Raw genomic sequence first — 20,558 nt, 5'->3', positions numbered from 1 at the left:
TTGTACTGGTGGACCCGGTCTGTCAGTCTGGCTTGTCCGCGGGGCAGCCCCACAGCGTTCCCGGGGCGGAGGGGCGCTGCTGTAGCCATGGTGCAGCGGGGCACGACTTGCCAGGCCTCGGAGCGCCGAGGGTAGCATTCGACTCCTCGGCCCAGCCTCAGCCGCCCTGCCCCGGCACTGCGCCCGCGCCCTCGCCCTCGCCCTCCTCCTCTTCTCCCCCCTCCCATAGAGGCCAGAGTTCACACTTCGAGACTCTTGCACAATAGCCAATCAACAGCCCCCCCCGCGCAGCTTCCACCAACCCCCGGCCACTAGGAAGCCCCGAAGCCAATCAGGAGCAGCGACGGGCTACGCACTGGTGATTTGGCAGGACGGGCAATCAACGGGTGGCTTCGTATCCGGTCGCCCGCCCCGCCCATTCCCCGTTGCCCTGGAACCCGTTGTAAATATCCCGAGACGGGCGGCGGCCCCTTTAAGCGCAGCGCAGCCCGGGCCCGCCAACGGCCTGGGGCTGGGGTGGGGGGGGTCGGCCGGCTTGGGAGGGGATGCGGCGCGGAGCCGGCGGCACTAGGTACCGGGCGGGGGCTGGGCAGAGCCTCGTAGTGACCCGGCTTCATTGCAAGGGGCGGGGGTGGGATCGGGGAGGGGGGTCGGCGAATGGGGTGTGGGGGATGGGAAGGACTGGGAGTGGGGTGGAGGGAGTTAGGACGGGATGGGGCGGGAGGGGAGCGGGGACGAGGTTTGAGGAGGGGGGCTGGGAGTGGGGAGGAGGGGTAAGGGGGCTTGAGGGAGGAGGAAGGGGGCTGGGGCTGGGAGTGAGGGAGGGGCTGGGGGGTCAGGGCTGCTGATTTTCCATCAGCACCGTCACTAGCTGGGATAAGAGCCACTTCCTTGTGTTTCACGTCTGTCTGTCCCTTGCTGTGCCCAGAACTCTTCAGGCCTAGGTCGGCATTTACTGGGCATCAGCTATTTCCAGAGGGTCTCCTCACTAGTTTTTGTGTCTGGCATTAGTCTTCCAGAGTGTTACTGTGAAAACAAAATACCCCAAAGCCTGTGATCCTCAACTCTGGGTCCACATTTTAAGAATTCTGTCATCAGTGTTGTGGTCCAAATATTATCTTTTTATCACTTTTTATAATGTGGAACAACATAATGCTTAAACCCATTTCATTGTTTTGGGTGGTGGGGAAGGGTGTTTTTGTGTGCAATACCCAAAAAGGCTATTGAGCAATTCCCAGAGCGATAGCTATTCCTGTTCACATAATTGACAAGGGGATACACATTTGTCAAACATGTTTGACATGAGACTGTGGGAATCCTGAATTATCTTGCCCTTTCTGGGGGGTTTTCTATGTGAAATCTAAAAGCTGAACCACTAAAATATTCTCAGTTTCTTTTTTTTTTTTTTTAACTGTTGTAGAAAAATGCATTATGAATGATGGCCCCTGATTGCTAAAATGAACGCCAAGAGCTCAGGTTCTGAACATGAGGATAAAAAAGATTTGGAAAGGAGCCAACAGTTTTACCTATAACTACTACTAAGTTCTTCCCTGTCAAAATGAACATTCTTTGAGAAAAATCTGAACAACTGTGATTTGAAAAATGGGAGAAAGAACAAGGAGCTTGGATTCTGACCATGACAGAACATCCGATGGTGATAAAAATAGCAACTCCTACTATTCAGATGAAGATAATGCATCTCATGCCTCTGACCAATCACTTTCACTAAGCTCTCAGTCTACAAGCCATGGGAAAAAAGATCACAAAACACAGACACTGAGCAGCCTTGTGCATTACCAAGGTAAGTAGATCACAAAACGTGGCACCCCGAAACAGTCTACAAGTGTCAGCAGTATTTTAAACTTTGAGGGAAGAAAATATAAATTATTTTATGTTTAAGTGGTCTGTAACTTTTATTTTGATAACTCAAATTAACCTTTGTCTATAAAATTCTGCTAAACTTAATTTTAGAATTATTTATTTTTTCTGACATGAAATAAAAAGACAAGTGAATTCTGTTCTGGTCCCATCCTCTAATTGCAATAGAACTTCAGATCTGCTTATGTTCCCAAGGTTGTCATTGGATTTCTTGAAGCAAACCCTTGTTATACAGTGTATATATAGTACTTAAATCCAGGGAAGAATATTTATAATTTCTTGGACAAAATGCCCCAAAGATCTTTGTTATGGATATATGTTTTACTAGACTTTCCATTGTAGTTATATGCAGTGTGTTCTTTCTCAAAAGAAATATTTATATTTCCATCCTTGGAGCTTCAAAAATAAAGTGTTTTTAAATTATTATTCTCCAAAGTTTAAAATTCATTCCACTCCCATCTCCCTTACCAACACACCCCCACCCCAATTCCCTGGTAAACTGCTTTGCTGACTGGGATTGTGGAGGTAATGGAACTTACTCCCCACCCAGCAAGAAGTGAGAAGAGGATAACTCTGCAGCTCCTAAGGTGGATAATGTCTGAACAGCCTCTATGCTGAGTTTTGGCTGCTTATACTGAGCTATTGCACACAACTTCCAGTTTAAGTTACACTATATCCTGTCTTTCTAAAAGATAGACTCTATCTCAGCCAGAAGTTATGAGTCTCACAGTTTCTCTGACCCTTCTGGTCTGCTCAAGGAGTGCCCTCAAGTCTCAGGACTCTAGCCTTCACGTCTCTTTTGGCAGAGATGTGAATCCCTCTCCCTTCTGACTGGGGTTTTAGGCTGCAGCCCCTGTACTTCACTGTGATTATTCCAGCAGGCCTGATTGGAATCCAGCACCTGTGCTTTGCTTTCTCTCAAAGGGGCTATGGACAGTGTATGCAAGTGGTTGCAAGTAATGAAACAACTCTTCCAAAGCAAAGTACTTTTATTTAAGGACAAAAGCAATGCAGAGAGAAAACAAAAAATGAAAGGTCTAAACACATACTTAAGCCTGCCTCAGTCATGTGCAGACCCTTGTAGGTTCCAGTCTCTCCAACATTTCAGCAAGGTTTGCACAAAGGTTCATGTCTTTTGACTGGATCAAAATGAGGGTCTCCAATCCATTTACTCTTAGTCTTTATACCCTACACTGTCTTTTGTTTTCTCAATTCTCCCTAGCTGTGGTGGTACTTTCAAGTTGTTTACTTGTCCCAGGATTTTTAGTTCCTTTTGCAGATCATTTTTTATAAGGGTGAGATAACATTCATAAAGTCAATATAATAGTCCCCAAATATATGCATATGGTACAATATCTGCACAATATCTTGCTCGCTGGAAGAATCACTCTGTGAAATTCTGTGGCCTTCATTGTGCATGAGGTCCAATTAGATCATAATGAGGCCTCAAATCAATGAACTGCCCATGGATCATGGCCTCAAACCCTCTTTCTTTGTTGGCCTATTTGCAGTGACATGGTGCTCAATTCAGCTCTGCTAAGGAGTGTCAAGTTCCCTTGCCTGTTTGTATGTTAGCTTCACATGTAGGTCTCTGGGAAACAAAATCACCATGGTTTTGTTGCAATATGCTGTGGAGGAAAGAGGATGGTTGTTGAGGTTTTGTGGCAAAAACTGAATGTATCTGTTGACATGAACGAGTACATGCCATTTCTGAAAGACATTTGACAGGATCACCACATCAACCTTTCGTTCTCAGATTCATACAGATGGTCAAAAGTGCAAAACCATATGTGAGACTTTGGAGTGCTTGATAAGGATTGGAAAATAAAATCTATATTGGTAGATTTAAATAGGTGGAAGCAAGGGGTTTGCCCTGTGGTATAATTATTACCTAATCCTTTCATAGCTGAATGAATGTGCCAAATGCTCTCTAGATAAAAGGAAAACTAAGTATTGTATATGATCAAGCTGTGGAAAACTGAGTATCAGAAATATTGGATGTGTGTGTGTGTGAAATGCTTAGGAGAAAACTAAGAAAAGATTGAAAAGCTGCTGTTTTGCCACTGAATGCTGTCTGTAGAATAGAGGAGATACAGTAAGTGCCAAAAGGAAAATAGAGGAGATAGTGCTTGCTTCCTCTTAGCTAATACCTGATTTGTGTATTGTAGTGTGTTTCTGCTGTACACCAGTTTCATGATTCAGAAGCTGCAATGGCAGGCATAGGATGGCATCCAATATGTTGCTTCTAAAGGCTATTCTGCATTAGTTCAGTAATAACTGCATATGTTCAGTTCTCTAAATGACAGTTTTTCAATGGGTTATTTGCCTTCTGCCTTATGATTTGAGCAATGTAAAAAGACCAAAGCTAAGCTTATATATATGTGTGTGTGTATATAAATACAATTAGTATATTTTTATATATTAAAATTATATATACCTACACTAATCCCAAATCACTTTAAAAATTATTCTTATGTTGTATATATGAAACACACATACAAATAATATTTTAAATTAATTGGGATTAATATCTATTAATACTAAAATGAAGATGCTCCTTGGAAAATAACATGTTTTTATAAAGGGGGGAGGGATAGCTCAGTGGCTTGAGCATTGGCCTGCTAAACCCAGGGTTGTGAGTTCAATCCTTGAGGGGGCCACTTAGAGATCTGGGGCAAAAATTGGAGATAGCTCCTGCTTTGAGCAGGGGGTTGGACTAGATGACCTCCTGAGGTCCCTTCCAACCCTGATATTCTATGTGACAGAACTAAAATTTATCAGAGAAGAACAAATTTTCATAGGGTTTAGAACTTTGTTTCTAACTGCAATGGACCCATAGTTGTCATAGTCTTTATAGCAAGTACAGTAGCAGGTTTCCAGAAATACTATATATGTACTTTTGAATGTATCTAATAAAATTGCAGCATGCTTGCTACAAAGCTAGCTGAAGCTCTATGATTACCATTTTAAATGTGTACAGAGATACAGTATTTCTATTTAAAACACTTATAATGAAATCTGAAATTAGTGAACAAAAATATAACTACTACAGATGATTACTTTATAATTTCACTCTGATGGTTGCAAGCAGCATAATTGGTTTCAAAGTCAGAGTAAGAAGAAAATCAAAGTATATAGCAGCTTTGTAGTGTATCATAAACATAAATCTCTATCTTGTAGCTATGAAAATGAGAATAAACATTTTTGTGTTTGATTTTTCTAAAGAAAACCACCATGATATAGGTATTTAAAAAAATCTCTCAGGAGAAAAGGGCTTTATTTCAAGGAAGATGCCTGCTTATATAGAAAAAAATAGCAATGGGCCTTGCCTAGTTCCTTACAGTAAAATCTGCCTTTTTTTTTTTAAAGCCACTAAAAAACCAGTTTCCAAATATGCACCAGCCAAAAGAGGGAGAAGGTGGGGTTTTCGCTCCCAGAGCCTCAATAGCGATTCTCCTACAAAAGATATAGATCTTGTTACAAAAAGGGTTCTTTCTGCCAGGCTGCTAAAAATCAATGAGCTTCGGAATGAACTAACTGAACTCCACATCAAACTAGATGAGCTGCAGAAAGAAAACAGGGCACTGAAGAGGCTTCAGTACAGGCAGGAGAAAGCCTTGAATAAGTTTGAAGATACAGAAAATGAAATCTCTCAGCTCCTCGCGCAACATAACAATGAGATTAGAATATTAAGGGAGCGCTTACGAAAATCTCAAGAGAGAGAACGCACAACTGAGAGAAGACTGAAAGATTCAGAGGATGAACTGTACAGGACAAAAAATTCTTTGCAAAAATTGAAAAAGCTTTCTGAAGATAAGCACTTAGCTGAACGAGATGAACTGGCAAAGAAGCTAGCCTCAGCAGAGAACAGACTGGATGAGAGTGAGAAAAGAATTAAGGTGAGATAACTTTCCTGACTTCCCCCACCCACACTTTTTTTTAATTTAACAATTTAATTTAACAAATCAAGTAGGAATGCTTCTTTCCAGTATGAGTGTCCTACGTTAATTTGTATTATCCATTTTTACAGCAGTAGGGTGAATGGAAAATGGTTTCTACTGCAAATAAGTAACACCATGTAAATTGTTTGTACATGACTGCACAATCATTTTACAATGTGTGCAGTATACTGTATGTATGTGTTTATTAATAATGTTGGTTACTGGTATGTTTTATCTTATGTGCTTATATTATAGAGTTGGCATTTTTAAACTAGATGCTAATCAATTTAGCAATAACTTCCAGATAGGCATGCAGCTAATTTAATTTTTCATAATCTAGTTTATGCTGCTTGACTAGGTAGTATGTATAAGAGGAAGAGCCTCAGGGATTTTAGAGGATATTATGCTGAAGTTCTACAAAATACATTATATTTTTTAAAACAAATTCTCTTAAAAACTAATATAACTCTGCATCCATGCAATGTTTGGTTATTCTGTATAGCTGGCTGCTGCGTCAGCCTCAAAGAATTATCATAATTTTATTCAAAGTTATCTCATGTTATAGATATATGGACAGTAGGTATTTATTTTGGGAATTTTGTGCATAATGTTTGCATTCTAGTCAGCAAAACTATATATGCATGGGAAAGAAAAAAAGCCTTTTTAAGTCAAAACTATTTTTATATTGGTCCTGTAACATTATAAGAGTAACTTAACTGTCTAGCAGTTATGTGTGGTGTTTGTTTTTGTCTGGTATTTATACTCATATTTGACATGTTAAGATGGCGTTAAGATTGAGTCCCTATGTAGGAAATTTAAGGTAAAAAAAATTACAGAGATGGTATAATTATTTAAAAAAAAAATTCCAAGCATTATAAACCTTCTGATGGAAGATTGAAAAAACTGGGTTTGTTTAGTCTGGAGAGGAGAAGACTGAGGGGGGACATGATAACAGTTTTCAAGTACAGAAAAGGTTTTTACAAGGAGAAGGGAGAAGAGTAGTTCTCATTAACCTCTGAGAATAGGACAAGAAGCAACAGGCTTAACTTGCAGCAAGGGAGATTTAGGTTGGACATTAGGAAAAACCTGTCAGGATAGTTAGGCAATTCATTCCAGTGCGTAGGGAGGTTGTGGAATCTCCATCATTGGAGGTTTTTAAGAGCAGGTTAGACAACCACCTGTCAGGGATAGTCTACTAATACTTAGTCCTGCCTTGAGTGCAAGGGACTGGACAAGATGACCTCTCGAGGTCTCTGCCAGTCCTACGATTCTATGGTTTAAGGCATTTTAGCACTTGTGATCCCCGGTGAGATAAAAGTGATTTTTTTCTTTAAAGGCACTCTGGATATTTTTCTGTTTCCTCACAGTGCCATTATATGCTGTTCACGTTAAACAGCTATCACAAGGATAGGATCCACCAAAATTAAACCTCCACAAAAAATGGTTAAAGGAAGGTTGAGAAATCATTGTGAGGATGTCTTCTCCTCCTTATTCTTATCCCAGTTTTTCATGGGGATTTTTTTTTATTTCTAATATGCCAGTTTGAGAGCCCTATTTTGGGTCACATGGCCTCTGTGTCCAATAGCATACAGAATCCGGGAGGTATTGTGAATGCCCAGTGCCTCCTCAGAGTTATCTCCCTGTATGTGGGTGAGGTGAGGTTGGGCACCAACCGATTAACTTCTGGATTTGATCAAGTTGCTGTGGACACAAAGCCAAATGGCCTCTGTACCATACTAGAGGCAGAGTCAGGTTGACCCTCAAATAGTATTTTTATATATTTTGTTTGTTTATTTTTAAAAATTGCTGTTTTTTAAACATTCTATCATCATATGAACTGCAGGATTTGGCGAAAAACCTTGAGCTGAATAACAGCAGTTTCCATCGACAGTTGCAATCTGAGAAAAAAAAGGTACATGAGGCCCAAGAAGAAAATAAAGCTCTCCAAGAAGAGCTTCAACAACTAAATCAAAAGCTAAAGGTAAAAATCATGTACTGTAATATTAAACTCCAGCCACTTTAAGGCATTTTTAGCTGTGGGAGTACTTTATTATTGAAATATTTCAAGTTTACTTAAATCATTCCTTGCAAAATTAACTTCATTTTTCTGCATATGGGTTCACTCTCTGTTTTTTAAATTTAATCTTCTAAACTCTGATTCTGGAATACCTGTATGAAAGGGAATGTGTTAATGTCAGTCATCATTATTTATTATTTGCATTAGGTAGGAAAAGGATAGATTGAGTAATTGCACATGCATACTGGCAATTGGCATGCATTTTTACTTTATCTGCACACGCAATTACTTGCTCGTTTTAGGCATACAGGTTCTAAAATTAGGCTATAAGAACCATTGTTTTAAAAATCATAATGCACAGTATTATTTAGTACTAACTTAGTCAGTACTTCCTGAAAGAGAAGCTGTCAGTTCAGATTTGGACCAAAATATAGATTGTGTAAAAAGGTTTCACGAAACCTACGGTTGATAGAAATGTTTCCATGACTTTTAGTTCCACTGGAAGAAGTTGTTTTTAAACAGCTAAACACCTTGGGGGATATAAAAGTGAAACTGATTTAAGTAATGTTAACTGCCCAATCTGAGAGAAATTAAAAGTATCTGGCATTTGCTGTGAAAAGTAAATAGGGTTTTTAAAACTTTAATTTTCAGTAATCAAAGTGTTAACAGTAAAGTTAAATAAACTGCTAGTTTCAAATAAATGGGTCTTAAGTTGACAGTGTTCCTTTAAAGAAGACTACGATAAGTTGAAAAATACATTCATGATCAGAAGAATCCCAGCACTATTTATTAACGAACATTCAGTATTCCTGGTTAGGCAACATTCATTTCTATGTTCTTTTTAGTAAGAGCCATGTGAGAGGAATATATCCCGGTATTTGTATATGGCTCAAGGCAAAAAAATGGCATTTTTCTCACAACAGGATCAATTTTAATCTCTGCATTGCTCCAAAGATATTCTTTATGGCTCCAATTCAACAAGATATTTAAGCACTGAAGTCAAAGGGACTACTCATATACTTACTTACATAAGGATGTACTAACTACCTTGTGGAAACAGGGCCTATATCCCCAAAGCTGACCATCATAAAAATTATGGTACTTGCATTTTCCATGTTCTCAGCTGTGTTCTCTTTCTGAACAATACACCCAGGGCCAATTCTGACAGTGCTGCCAAAGCTGTAGTATAGCGGATCTTGCTTGTCAGAGTTACTGCCCAGTCCACTAGCTGGTAGTAATGCTAATATGATTTTTTTTATACCTAGTATAATACAGAAAATTAACATGGTACACACATGCATCTGTAATTTAGATTTCTAAAATTTTAAGCACCTTTGTATGAAAATTTTGACCTTCAGTTTTATCTTAGTTCAAAGATACAATACTAAATGTTAGAGACTATTTTGGCAATCAGCTGATTTTTTGAGAGGGGAGGAAACCATGTACATCGAAATGTGATTTAAAGAATTAAGAATTTGAACGTTCTCTTTAAACATTGTGCTGAATAATCAAGGAACTTATTCAATGAAGAATGAACAAAATATATATAATTTTCCTTTAAACTACACAGTTACTTAGCCTTGCCACAATTTATTTCAATGGCTGTTAAATATAAGTTGATGTAACTTTATTAATTTAACTTTGCTGTCTCTACCTCATTCATTATCAGGAAAAAGAGAGAGAACTTGAGGCAAAAAATATATATGCTAACCGTATGTTGAAGCCATCGCCTAAAAAAGACACAGATGTTACACAAAGGAAAAAAGGTAATTTAAAAAGAGGATATAAACAGAAAAGCTACCACCAAATAGACTCTATTGTTTTTCAGTGTTCAAGCCATTAAGTGTTTGTTTCATTTTGACCCTTCCAGGTCCTGTCCCAGGCTGTGGAATTCTTCACTCTCTGTAAAACACAGCAGTCAAAACAAAAATTACAATGCATGTCATTAGTTATTTGACTGTCCCCTAATAATAGTACAATGAAGCCACCATACCCCCTACAAAACCACTAGGGCTGTACGCTCTCAATTCAGCAATGTACATTATCCCAGATGTTCATGGGAGGAAAAAAGAGCTTTGTTTAGAAATAGTTTGCTATTAAATCACATCTAGTAATCAAGCAGGTAGCTTGATTATAATTAGACGCACTGGAAATATGCACCATTGTCATTCCACATAACTGTGTGGATTTAGGGGTTTCTCTGAATTTTTGCTAACTTCAGTTAATAGAGCAGAATTTAAGTATGCATTGAAAAAAGAAGTACAGTCCATCTGACTGAAGATAATTTTTCAAATGCAAACCAGTGTACTGATATCTTCCTGAACCTGCAGGCAGACTGAAACCTTGTTTTACTTGTATATATAGGGCCAGATCCACTCTCACTGAATTAGTAAGATTACTCACCGGGAGTAAGGCAAACAGTGTTTTCTGTAAAAAGAAAAGGAGTACTTGTGGCACCTTAGAGACTAACCAATTTATTTGAGCATAAGCTTTCGTGAGCTACAGCTCACTTCATCTGTAGCATTTTAAGCAGGTTTTGATGTCAATACTTTAAACCATTTCATGGGTGATCCCTTTAATGGAAATATCCTGTTATTATGCATCATCCAGTATACTTAGATTAATTTGAAAGGCCATTCCACCGAGACATGGTTGCAAGTCTCAAAAATGCAAGCAATAGACTATCCTATAATATTAAAGTTGGTCTTTTTGTTTCTCTAGAAGGAGCATCTGTGAGGAAAGGAAAATAGACAAAATCTAGACCATTGGCAGATTGTGGGGAAAAGGTATCCAAGGGGGATTTTTTTAAAGACCCATTCAGTAGATTTAAATAACATATTATTTGGGGATTCTTAGAAATATCTTCAGAATTTTCCAAACACTTCCCCAGAATCTCGGGAAAGCTCCTTAGAATTTGGCAATATTTCCCACAGGTTCCCATTGGCCCTAATTATGAGGTACTTTGACTTTAAGATACTTTCAGAAACATGTAACACTTTGTTTTGTGTGGATTTATTTTTTGTCCTTTCAAATAATTGTTTTTGCTTCAAAATTTCATCAAAATGGACATAGAATTTTCTTTTCTTTTTTTCTTAAATAGAGATCAGCCACACTAAAAAAAAAACCAACAACCTGCTGATCTTCACTAGATCAGGATGCTTTTATGTATTGTTCTAAGTTATAGGAATACTATTAGCTCCTAGGTATAAATTCATGAGATGCAAAGATGACCATTTTAAAAAAAATGGGTTCTTTTTTATTTGGGAATATTTTGAATTACAAAAAAGTTAAAGGTTTCAGAGTAGCAGCCGTGTTAGTCTGTATTCGCAAAAAGAAAAGGAGGACTTGTGGCACCTTCTCTAAGGTGCCACAAGTGCTCCTTTATGAAAAAAATTAAAATGTGACTTGCTTTGTTTTTGTATATATTCATTACAGCCACTAGCCAGAATACTAAAAAAGGAATCCAGACTACAAAAGGAGTACAGACTAGTGGGTACTTCTCACCAATACAATTTCCTCCACCACCGGAGTTTGTTTCTGTTTATGTAACAGATCAGAAAGAAGATGAGATACTTCTCAGAATGGTGAGTTATTTTATAGTTCCAAATAATCCAGCTAAGAAGCTACATTTCCTAAGGTCTAATTTATATTTTAGGAAAGACATCCTCATATCTTAGGAAAATGATTAGGCGCTCAGACCAAATTACAGTTTTACATGACCCTGTTTGAATCCTGTTGACTATCATTAACTTGCTCTGCTTCTTTTAATTACCTTTTATCATTTCACTGTAATCCCTACTGACTTGACATTTTGGTTTTTCTCCTTTTCTATTTCTAGTCTAGATATTTGAGTAGTCTCTTGTTCTCAGTATTTTTGCTGAGCCTTAATTATGGTTTACTTTTTACTTCCAGCCTTTTTCCACAATCATGGATTTTAGTGCTTTGTCCCATTGCACTAGTGTCCAAATCCTGCTCCCATATGTAAAGCATGAAATATATTTCTGTTAATTTTGTCCCAATGTTTCTTGCTGTTAACATCTTCATTATAAAATAGTATCTCACTGATTTTTAATACTTTTGAGCCATAAGGCCAAAATTAAAGTGAAGTGTAAGGTGATTAGCTCACCTCCGTAGATCTACTTGCATTCACTGTACAAATGTTTAAAGGGTATGAGAATTGTAACTTATGCACTGAGGAGCTGCAAGAAGGTCTACGTTTAGTAAGGTAGAGACTACCAAGTCTGCTGTAAATTCCGTAGCTGTAGAATCATGGAATACATCGGACTTTGCTTAAAAGTGAAATATCCACAAGGATCTCCTGTTCCTTTCCCTCCCCACATTTGTAATATTTTCTTTCTAATTGTGGGAAAACTAAGCTTAAAGAAAAGTGTAACTTTTAGCTTAGGAAGCATTGAGATTCATGGTCATTCTGATCTCTGCCAGAAGGAAATTCCATATTTGGAAAGCCTTGTTTCCTCATTCACAGGTTTTTATCCTTGTAGTTGACCATTCTGTTAATTCAGAAGAAAGTAGTGATTCAGGAAGTCATGATGTCAGAGAGAGAAGTGGTTCCCTAAAGTTGCTTGGATCAATTTCAAGGAGGAGTTTTGATTACCAGGACTGAAATCTTGAATATGTCTCTCTGTGCAGCTGGGAATCAATTCAGCAGGTAGAGCATTAGGGTGGTGCTCTTGGTAGGCCTGTGTTGCTGTTTTCTGCAGCAGCTGAAGCTTTTTCAGGGTTGGCAGTTTGATTCCTAGATCTTCAGTTCTAAAATCTTCTCCGTTATCTATAAACTTGGGTGCATGAGTCCTTTAAAATGTAGTAGATTTGGATGATCTGCCTTGGCTAGGGGTCGGCAACCTTTGGCACACAGCCCATCAGGATAATCCGTTAGCAGGCTGTGAGACATTTTGTTTACGTTGACCGTCCGTAGGCACAGCCCCTGCAGCTCCCAGTGGCCGTGGTTTGCCATTCCCGGCCGTAGTTTGCCATTCCCGGTTTGCCATTCCCAATGGACCAGGACTTCATTGTGCAAGGTGCTATACAAACACAGAACAAATAAATTTTAGTATGAAGCATTGCAGGATGCAGTTTTTATTAAAGACGCCATACAAAATCAAGTTGATGGTTTGCAAGTACTTAAGACCATGTTAGGTCTGATAACCGTTTTAGGGCCATTTCCCCAGCTGAGGTAAACTGGAGTGGCTTCATTGAAGTCTTTAATATCATTCCGATTTGGAAGACTTGATGTTTAACAATAAACAAAAAAAGCTCTTGCAGAAATTTTTTATCACACTTTCTTTTATCAATTTACGTCAGGAACAGGAAATTCAGAAAAAAGAATGGAAAGAACAAGCAGAGCATCTAAGGCAAGAACAGAACAGGGAGATGGAGGAGAAATTGAAACATGACCAAGAACTGCAGGCTTTAGAGGAGAAAGCCCAGAAACTATGTGACGGTAAGAAAACTGTGGCTATTGCCAAGCTGGAAAATCTAGACAAAACAAAATACCAATCAAATGAGGCTTATAACGCTTCTCTTGAAAACAACAAATTGATTCTGGAAAGGGAAAACCACTAAAAAGGATAAATGATTTAATGTGAACAAGGTCAAAACAGAAAATTTGAAGGGATACAAAGTAACCTCCTTCCTGTGCCCTGCTGTTGCTGCCCCAAGACAAGCCAAATACCAACTGTGGAGAACCACAGCTGAAAAAAATATCCATGAAAAAAAGTCAGTGGACAGTTTGCACTGACTGAGAATCTGCCCCCTGGTTTCTTGGGGTAAAATAGTCCTAATATTAACACTCTCATCTATCGTACTATAAAAATAAGATTTTTTTTCCCAGCATTCCTCACTGAAATTCAGCTGCCTACTTCTTCATAGTGGAGATGCTATGCCATTTATAGATGAAAAATATCAAGTGTTGCAGTTTGTTTTCATAAGCTTGGTATAAAGTACAGTACAAGTACAAATTGTTGTCAGTGCTGTCACCACCAAGGTCCATGTCCCAACTCTTCAGAGAGCATTCCTGATCGGGAGGATCCATTCTGTACACGTGTGTCAGGTTGTTCTTGTTCAAATCTGAACCTACCTTAAAACTTTATATTCAGACAAGAAAATTCTTTTTTGGATCGGTAAATATTCAGAAAACCGCCCTTGTGTGTGCATGCAACTTTGTGTGTACAATTGCACTCTCAACAAATTTGCGGATGATACTAAACTGGGAGGAGTGGTAGATACGCTGGAGGGCAGGGATAGGATACAGAGGGACCTAGACAAATTGGAGGATTGGGCCAAAAGAAATCTGATGAGGTTCAGTAAGGATAAGTGCAGGGTCCTGCACTTAGGACGGAAGAACCCAATGCACAGCTACAGACTAGGGACCGAATGGCTAGGCAGCAGTTCTGCGGAAAAGGACCTAGGGGTGACAGTGGACGAGAAGCTGGATATGAGTCAACAGTGTGCCCTTGTTGCCAAGAAGGCCAATGGCATTTTGGGATGTATAAGTAGGGGCATAGCGAGCAGATCGAGGGACGTGATCGTCCCCCTCTATTCGACATTGGTGAGGCCTCATCTGGAGTACTGTGTCCAGTTTTGGGCCCCACACTACAAGAAGGATGTGGAGAAATTGGAGAGAGTCCAGCGAAGGGCAACAAAAATGATTAGGGGTCTGGAACACATGACTTATGAGGAGAGGCTGAGGGAACTGGGATTGTTTAGTCTGCAGAAGAGAAGAATGAGGGCGGATTTGATAGCTGCTTTCAACTACCTGAGAGGTGGTTCCAGAGAGGATGGATCTAGACTATTCTCAGTGGTAGAAGAGGACAGGACAAGGAGTAATGGTCTCAAGTTGCAGTGGGGGAGGTTTAGGTTGGATATTAGGAAAAACTTTTTTCACTAGGAGGGTGGTGAAACACTGGAATGCGTTACCTAGGGAGGTGGTAGAATCTCCTTCCTTAGAAGTTTTTAAGGTCAGGCTTGACAAAGCCCTGGCTGGGATAATTTAATTGGGGATTGGTCCTGCTTTGAGCAGGGGGTTGGACTAGATGACCTCCTGAGGTCCCTTCCAACCCTGGTATTCTATGATTCTATGAATCATTTGGCCACAAACTCTTGAATCCATTGTGCATGCAATTCATATGTGGAAGGACCTGGTTTTTGCCCCCTTACACCTCATGTAGCCATTTGTACCTGTGAAAAGTGGTGTGTCCTGTTTTTGCAAATAATCTTTTATATTCACTTGATGGTGCACAGAAAGCTTGTGCAGAGGTATTTTCAACACACACTATGGCCTGCAGACACACAAGTGAGGAAGAGGTAATATTTTAAATTGCTGCCTACCGTAGAAAAACAAACCATTGAAAATTATTACTCACTTTGTATTTTGTTGTCCCGTTGACTTTGCAGTAGCAGTTCACAAAATAAGTATATTCCAAAGTTGTCTTGAAGTCAGTGATGTTGACAGAGAACTATAAAGCACTCTGTCAGTCAGAGTTATTAAAATCAATGATGTTATATTCATCTCTGTTCAAATACGGGCAAGGATAAAATCAGTAGAATATGAAACTACTAAAAGAGATGAATAATGCAACTACACTACAAAATGGTAGTGTTGTTTTAAGTTAGGATAAAAGATTTGGCCTGTGCCTAATTGTAAATATGTTTATGAAAAATGACTTCTTTAAAAAACAAACCAGTACTAGTTGCAAGAATTTTAAAAGTTCTGTTTTTATATATGATTTTAAAAAAATAAAAATTGCTTTAAATATTAGAAAATGTCAAATAACTTTTAAAAAAAATTCCATGCAGAGTGGAAAAAAGAAGAATTTGACAGAAGAAAAAAAGAAAATAACTTTTTATGGGCTAAAGAAGAAGAAGCAAGAATTGAGTCAGAAATATATGAAACTGAAAATGAGACACCCAACACTGAAAAACTAGAAGAAGACCGACAAAAAAAAGAGTTGTTGCTGGCTAAAATGTATAAAATTGACAGAGAAACTCAAAACACTATTAGTATGAAACTTGCTTCGCAAGCACACCTCATAGATACAGCATCAAAATCTGACTCCCTAGAGAAAAATGAGAAAACTTACCAGTTCTTAGAGACCACAGAGAAATTGTTTAATGGATTTCCAGTATATGACAGCCATGATGTTACTACAAAAGCAGAAGGACAAAAGCGGCAAAATTTTAGAACTACAGATTCAAGTAATGATTTGACGTTTGGTAGTTACGTACCTTCCTTTGGGAAAGGATCCGGGAGGCCAAGCTGGCTTAATCAAAAAAGTATTGTCTTAGAAGAAAATACTAAAGAAAATACAGATTTCAATACTAAGAAAGAGAAAAAGTCTAATTTAATGGAGCAACTTTTTGGAAGTAGTGCCAGCACCATCCTTCCATCTAAAAGCAGTGACTCAAGTCCTTTGGAAGCGGACTATGATTCCGGCAGTGCTCTTCCTCCGGGCAAAAGCAATAAAGTTAAAGATGATGATGATTTTTTTTTCAGTGAAGGAAGAAATTTTAACTCAAATAGGCACCGTTTACAGCACACAACAAGCAGGCCAGCAGTTAAGGCTGTTAATTCTTTTGAAGATGAAATTGAAGAAGTAATCCTGTGATGACCACCTCTTATATAACTTGTGTGTGTAAATGCTATCCAAATATTTTAATACAGTATTTATTATATAAAAATTTGAAAAGTTTCAGATATTAAAAAACCTTATGAAGGGATGATTTCAATCGATAAATATATGTATAGAGGAAATATATACTGCACATTCAGATAGACCAGTCTGGCCTACTCTAACCAGTCTGGTTCCTTGTGCAGTAGATTTTTTTTAATGTGTCTTTCCAAATACAGTCCATGAAGATAAAGAGTTGCGGTGATTATTTTTTACATACCACAGCCAACAATCTTGAGGGACTCCCATATAATGTAACTGGGTTTGGGTATTTGCTCACTTCTTCATTCAGGAGGTGATACTATTTCTACCTTACTCATATTCCAGTCTACTCTCTGTATGTGCATTTGCCACTATCAAATCTGTGCAACTGCCAGGGAAAATTGGTGGTATTCCAAAAGGCCACTACTAATGCTTTTCCATGGATTTGGATGGGAGGGAAAGTAGTTGGGGAACACTTATACCTGCTTGTCTAGAGCCAAACATGACCTGCATCACTTTTCTCACTAGTCTCTGCCTGTGGCAGTGGAAAGGTCCCATGATACTTTCCACACTCTTGTCTCCTGCCAGGCTGTGCAGTGCCATTATTCCACTGGGTTGTTCAAACACTTCAAAATAGATTCAGTTCAGTTAATGCAGTGGTCCTATATATAGCTGCTGGGTTTTGTTTGCTTTCCCCAATTGGACTAAAAATAATAGAGATAATGAAGGGAAGCGGGATAATTCAGCCTACAGTTTGGAAGGCCATGAGTCATAGCCCCATCAACCTTTTTGTTGTAAGCTAGCTTTGCAGTGGCATATCTAAATACTGTTCTGGGAAAACCTATGCCATAGCCATATTTCTCCTAATTGAAGTGGGTTTGGACTCCCCGCTGAAAATAAAACATATGAACTGCTGAGAATTTAAATAATGAGTTAGGAGAAACTTAATAAATACAGTATATTTTAAAATAATTTCCAGAAATATTGCAAAATCTGACTATCTCCAAGTCATACAAACATTTTTTTAAAATTGAGATGAGAACAGTGTGCATTGTTAAATATGACCTACCCAAATATTTGTGTGAGATGGCAGAAAGTTATTGAAACCTCAGATTCTATAAATCCATGTTATCAGTTGACAGATTTCAGAATCTGAAAAGTTGCTCTGATATATTGGGACAAATGTGCTGTAAATGAGATCCTAAATGCTTTAAATATAGAAGATTCTTATAATTTGGAATTGTTGCTCGTTCTCCCTTTACAGAAACATGTTGCCTACTGCCTATTAGAGAACTGATGCTGCAGAAACCCATAGACGTTCTCAGTTAGTTAGCCCATTGCCTCTCCCTCTCTCCTTCCTAATTAAATCATTCCAGTTGGGTTTACAATGTGATTTAGCCCTGTTTTGTATGTACTAGTACAGTGTTTACTTGTTTTATCTTCCAGGCCAGACCCCTGCTGTTGATCTAGTTTCCATGTAAAAAAGAATTAATAATTGGAAGGAAATCATTTCTTGAAAATTATAAATGGTCAAAACTGCTAATGGGGGCACCTTGTGAGTTTGTATACCTGGCTTTGTGTTTTTTCTTAAGTTTTTTTCAACTCTAGTAGTGGACTCCATAGTGTGATGCATAAAGCATAGTACTGTACTGTTCACACGTAGCTTTATTTAATGTAAAATGCATAGAAATATAAGCACAGGAGTTGGCTAATGGTGCAGTGTGCTGTTATGTGAGAGCCTGCATTCGGGAGCAACCACTGGACTCCCACGCCAGCCAGCTGACATAGGAAAATGGTGTGGAATATGGTGCTTTATCTGAAGGTAGCTAGTAGTGTGTTACCCTTGTTTTGGAGTACCTCCCTTTGGCTATTGACATCTGCTCTCTGTGATGCATTCAGAGTGCCTCCTTGTGATGTTAGGGGAAGGCACATGTAATTTCATCTTTATGAAAAGGAATATGTTGTGCAGGGAACGACAGGTGGTCACTTAGAATAAAGGAATAGGTGAAAAGACAATGTAAAAGGCACTCATGCTATAGTGAGTCACTGAAGACTCTACATAGAAAACAAGTATCTCAGGATCAGCAGTTTTTTCCACATCTTAACAGAATTTCTTGTCATTCAAGAAGTTGTTTGGTTCCAGATATATCAGGCTAGAATAGATCTCTAATTGTGTCTGACTTGTGCTCAGCATAGCTGATGAGAGAGGGAGGCAAAGGTGGCTTTAAGCCACCTTTATGCTTCTCTCATCCTCTTGGAAGCCAGGGACTAGTCTGGCTGCAGAGCTACTCTAAATTTAGCTAGTTTTGTAAGAGCCCCAAAGGACTGTTGCGTTGCCTGGAGATCAGAGGAGCACAGGTCATCCTGTCTCCCTGAACCATGCTCCTGGTACACCCCCTTTCCAAGGTGAGCCAGGAGGGTGTGTCGGAGAGTCAGCTATGCTGTCTCAGCACCAAGCCAGCATTCTTCATGCTAGTGAAACTTTGACCTTCCCATTTAGAATAACTTCACACCCCTTTTTCAATACTGCAGCAACAGAAAGTGCTGTAACATGGGCCAGAATCTGGCCTGTCATCTCCAGCTGTGCATACATAAGGCTGTTGATTTATAATCTTCAATTCCAGCTGCCATACATAATTTTGAAGAGAACAGCATTTCTTCATGAATGTCTCTAACCAAACATTTACAAAAGGTCATGACAGATTATGAGCACATCTGCCAGTGTCTTGTGGCACACTCAGAGGGCTGAGAGAGAGGGCCAGGCTCAGATGCCTGGATCCTCCTACCATGAAAAAGCAGCTTTTAACATTTTTAGTGCAAGAATAAATAATTAGTATGTGTTCATTTAATGCAAAGCAAAGAGAATTTTATAATTGAGATGTTAAATTAACATGCCATAGAGATAATCATTTTTAATGTTTATAAAGAGATGCTGTAGTACTGTTCGCATATGTATTAATTTCCAGTTATATTTATTATGTAACATCAGTTGCTTTTGTAACTTCCGATTCGTTTTCTGTATAAAAATTCCAATCATAACAATGTTGATTTTTAACAAAATGATTTTTATTAAAGCATTTGAGTAAAGTTTTTGTATGGCGATCGTCTTTAGCAAGCCAGTTTTCTTGACTTGTGATTTTCATGAATCCTTATGCTGATTTTCTTTGTAGCAAAATTACTGGTCATGCTTATTTACTGCATAATGTGTGTGTTTTTCAAATCTAAAGCACACACTTTACCGAATGAAATACAAAGCTAAGTAACATATACCTGAAAACAAACTAAAGGTCAAAACTTACATTGAAATCCAGGGAAAGATTCCCATTATTTCAGTGAGTTTTGGATCAGGACCTATATGAACAATTCTCCGTGTAGGGTAGCTTTTCTGAAAACAGAATCTGGTACTGAATTATGAAATCACTATTTTTTTTAATTTCCCATTCAGAAAGTAAAATACAGAGGTAGACCATGCTTGATTTCCTTCTCACTAACCAACTACCTTAGGGCCCAAATCTGCTCCATTGACTTTAATGGTGCAGGATCAGAATGTCAGGAAAATTCTAACTGGCTGATAGAGGTAGTCAGTTTCTCTCCTGAATAACATTGTATTGTGGTGTGTGAATTGGAATTTTGTCAGGTCTTCTGAGAGTTGGTTCTTCTCAGTAGTTGAATAGGAGTTGCAAGAAATGGCATTAGAGAGTGAACAGAAGTATCTCTTACCTCTAGGTGAGTACTGACAGTATCTGCATGCTGTTAGAAGGCACTGTGCTGCAGATGTTTGTTTACAACTAAGACCTAAAACAATGATGTAACTGCTGTGATCATTAAAGAGCATATGGAACTTTTTGCTAATCCTTGGTCAATTCTAAATCTGTAATTATATGCTGCTGAACTGAATTTTCCTGTCATTTCAGTGGGACATCTGTGGTTCCTTTTCATGTTGGCGATCACTTCTTAAGATTGTGAACCTTTCGTAGACATTCCCCTCTCTATTCTGATACAAAACTGGTGCTTAATTACATGAAAAAGTATTTTACATCGGTTTTAAGAAGA

The 20,558-nt window shown here is 38.6% G+C and overlaps 1 protein-coding gene across 2 annotated transcripts; it reads left to right on the top strand.

The window, feature by feature from the left end:
* The first annotated feature begins 362 nt into the window (after positions 1–362).
* Positions 363–19,534, top strand: LCA5 (lebercilin LCA5). Of its 2 annotated transcripts, none has more exons than XM_084624090.1 (8): positions 363–442; positions 1,421–1,801; positions 5,248–5,777; positions 7,663–7,800; positions 9,506–9,602; positions 11,272–11,420; positions 13,159–13,297; positions 15,652–19,534. In XM_084624090.1, exons 2-8 carry the CDS (start codon positions 1,603–1,605, stop codon positions 16,458–16,460), a joined length of 2,061 nt encoding a protein of 686 aa, XP_084480216.1. In that variant the 5' UTR covers positions 363–442; positions 1,421–1,602; the 3' UTR covers positions 16,461–19,534. The 2 variants fall into 2 exon arrangements, with proteins under 2 accessions (XP_084480216.1, XP_084480215.1); XM_084624089.1 differs by lacking the exon at positions 363–442 and adding an exon at positions 459–571.
* Positions 19,535–20,558: the final 1,024 nt, after the last annotated feature.

Source organism: Lepidochelys olivacea (genome assembly GCF_965140295.1).
Source record: "Lepidochelys olivacea isolate rLepOli2 genome assembly, chromosome: 3".
NCBI lineage: Eukaryota > Metazoa > Chordata > Testudines > Cheloniidae > Lepidochelys > Lepidochelys olivacea.
Note: the sequence above shows the minus strand (reverse complement) of the source record. Positions and strands in the feature narration are given on the sequence as shown.

Excerpts from the sequence above, each read along its gene's own strand:
- LCA5 (XM_084624090.1), top strand. The coding sequence starts at position 1,603 with ATGGGAGAAAGAACAAGGAGCTTGGATTCTGACCATGACAGAACATCC. Across the intron at positions 5,778-7,662 it reads AGAGTGAGAAAAGAATTAAG|GATTTGGCGAAAAACCTTGA; the intron begins GTGAGATAACTT and ends TATGAACTGCAG. Across the intron at positions 11,421-13,158 it reads ATGAGATACTTCTCAGAATG|GAACAGGAAATTCAGAAAAA; the intron begins GTGAGTTATTTT and ends AATTTACGTCAG.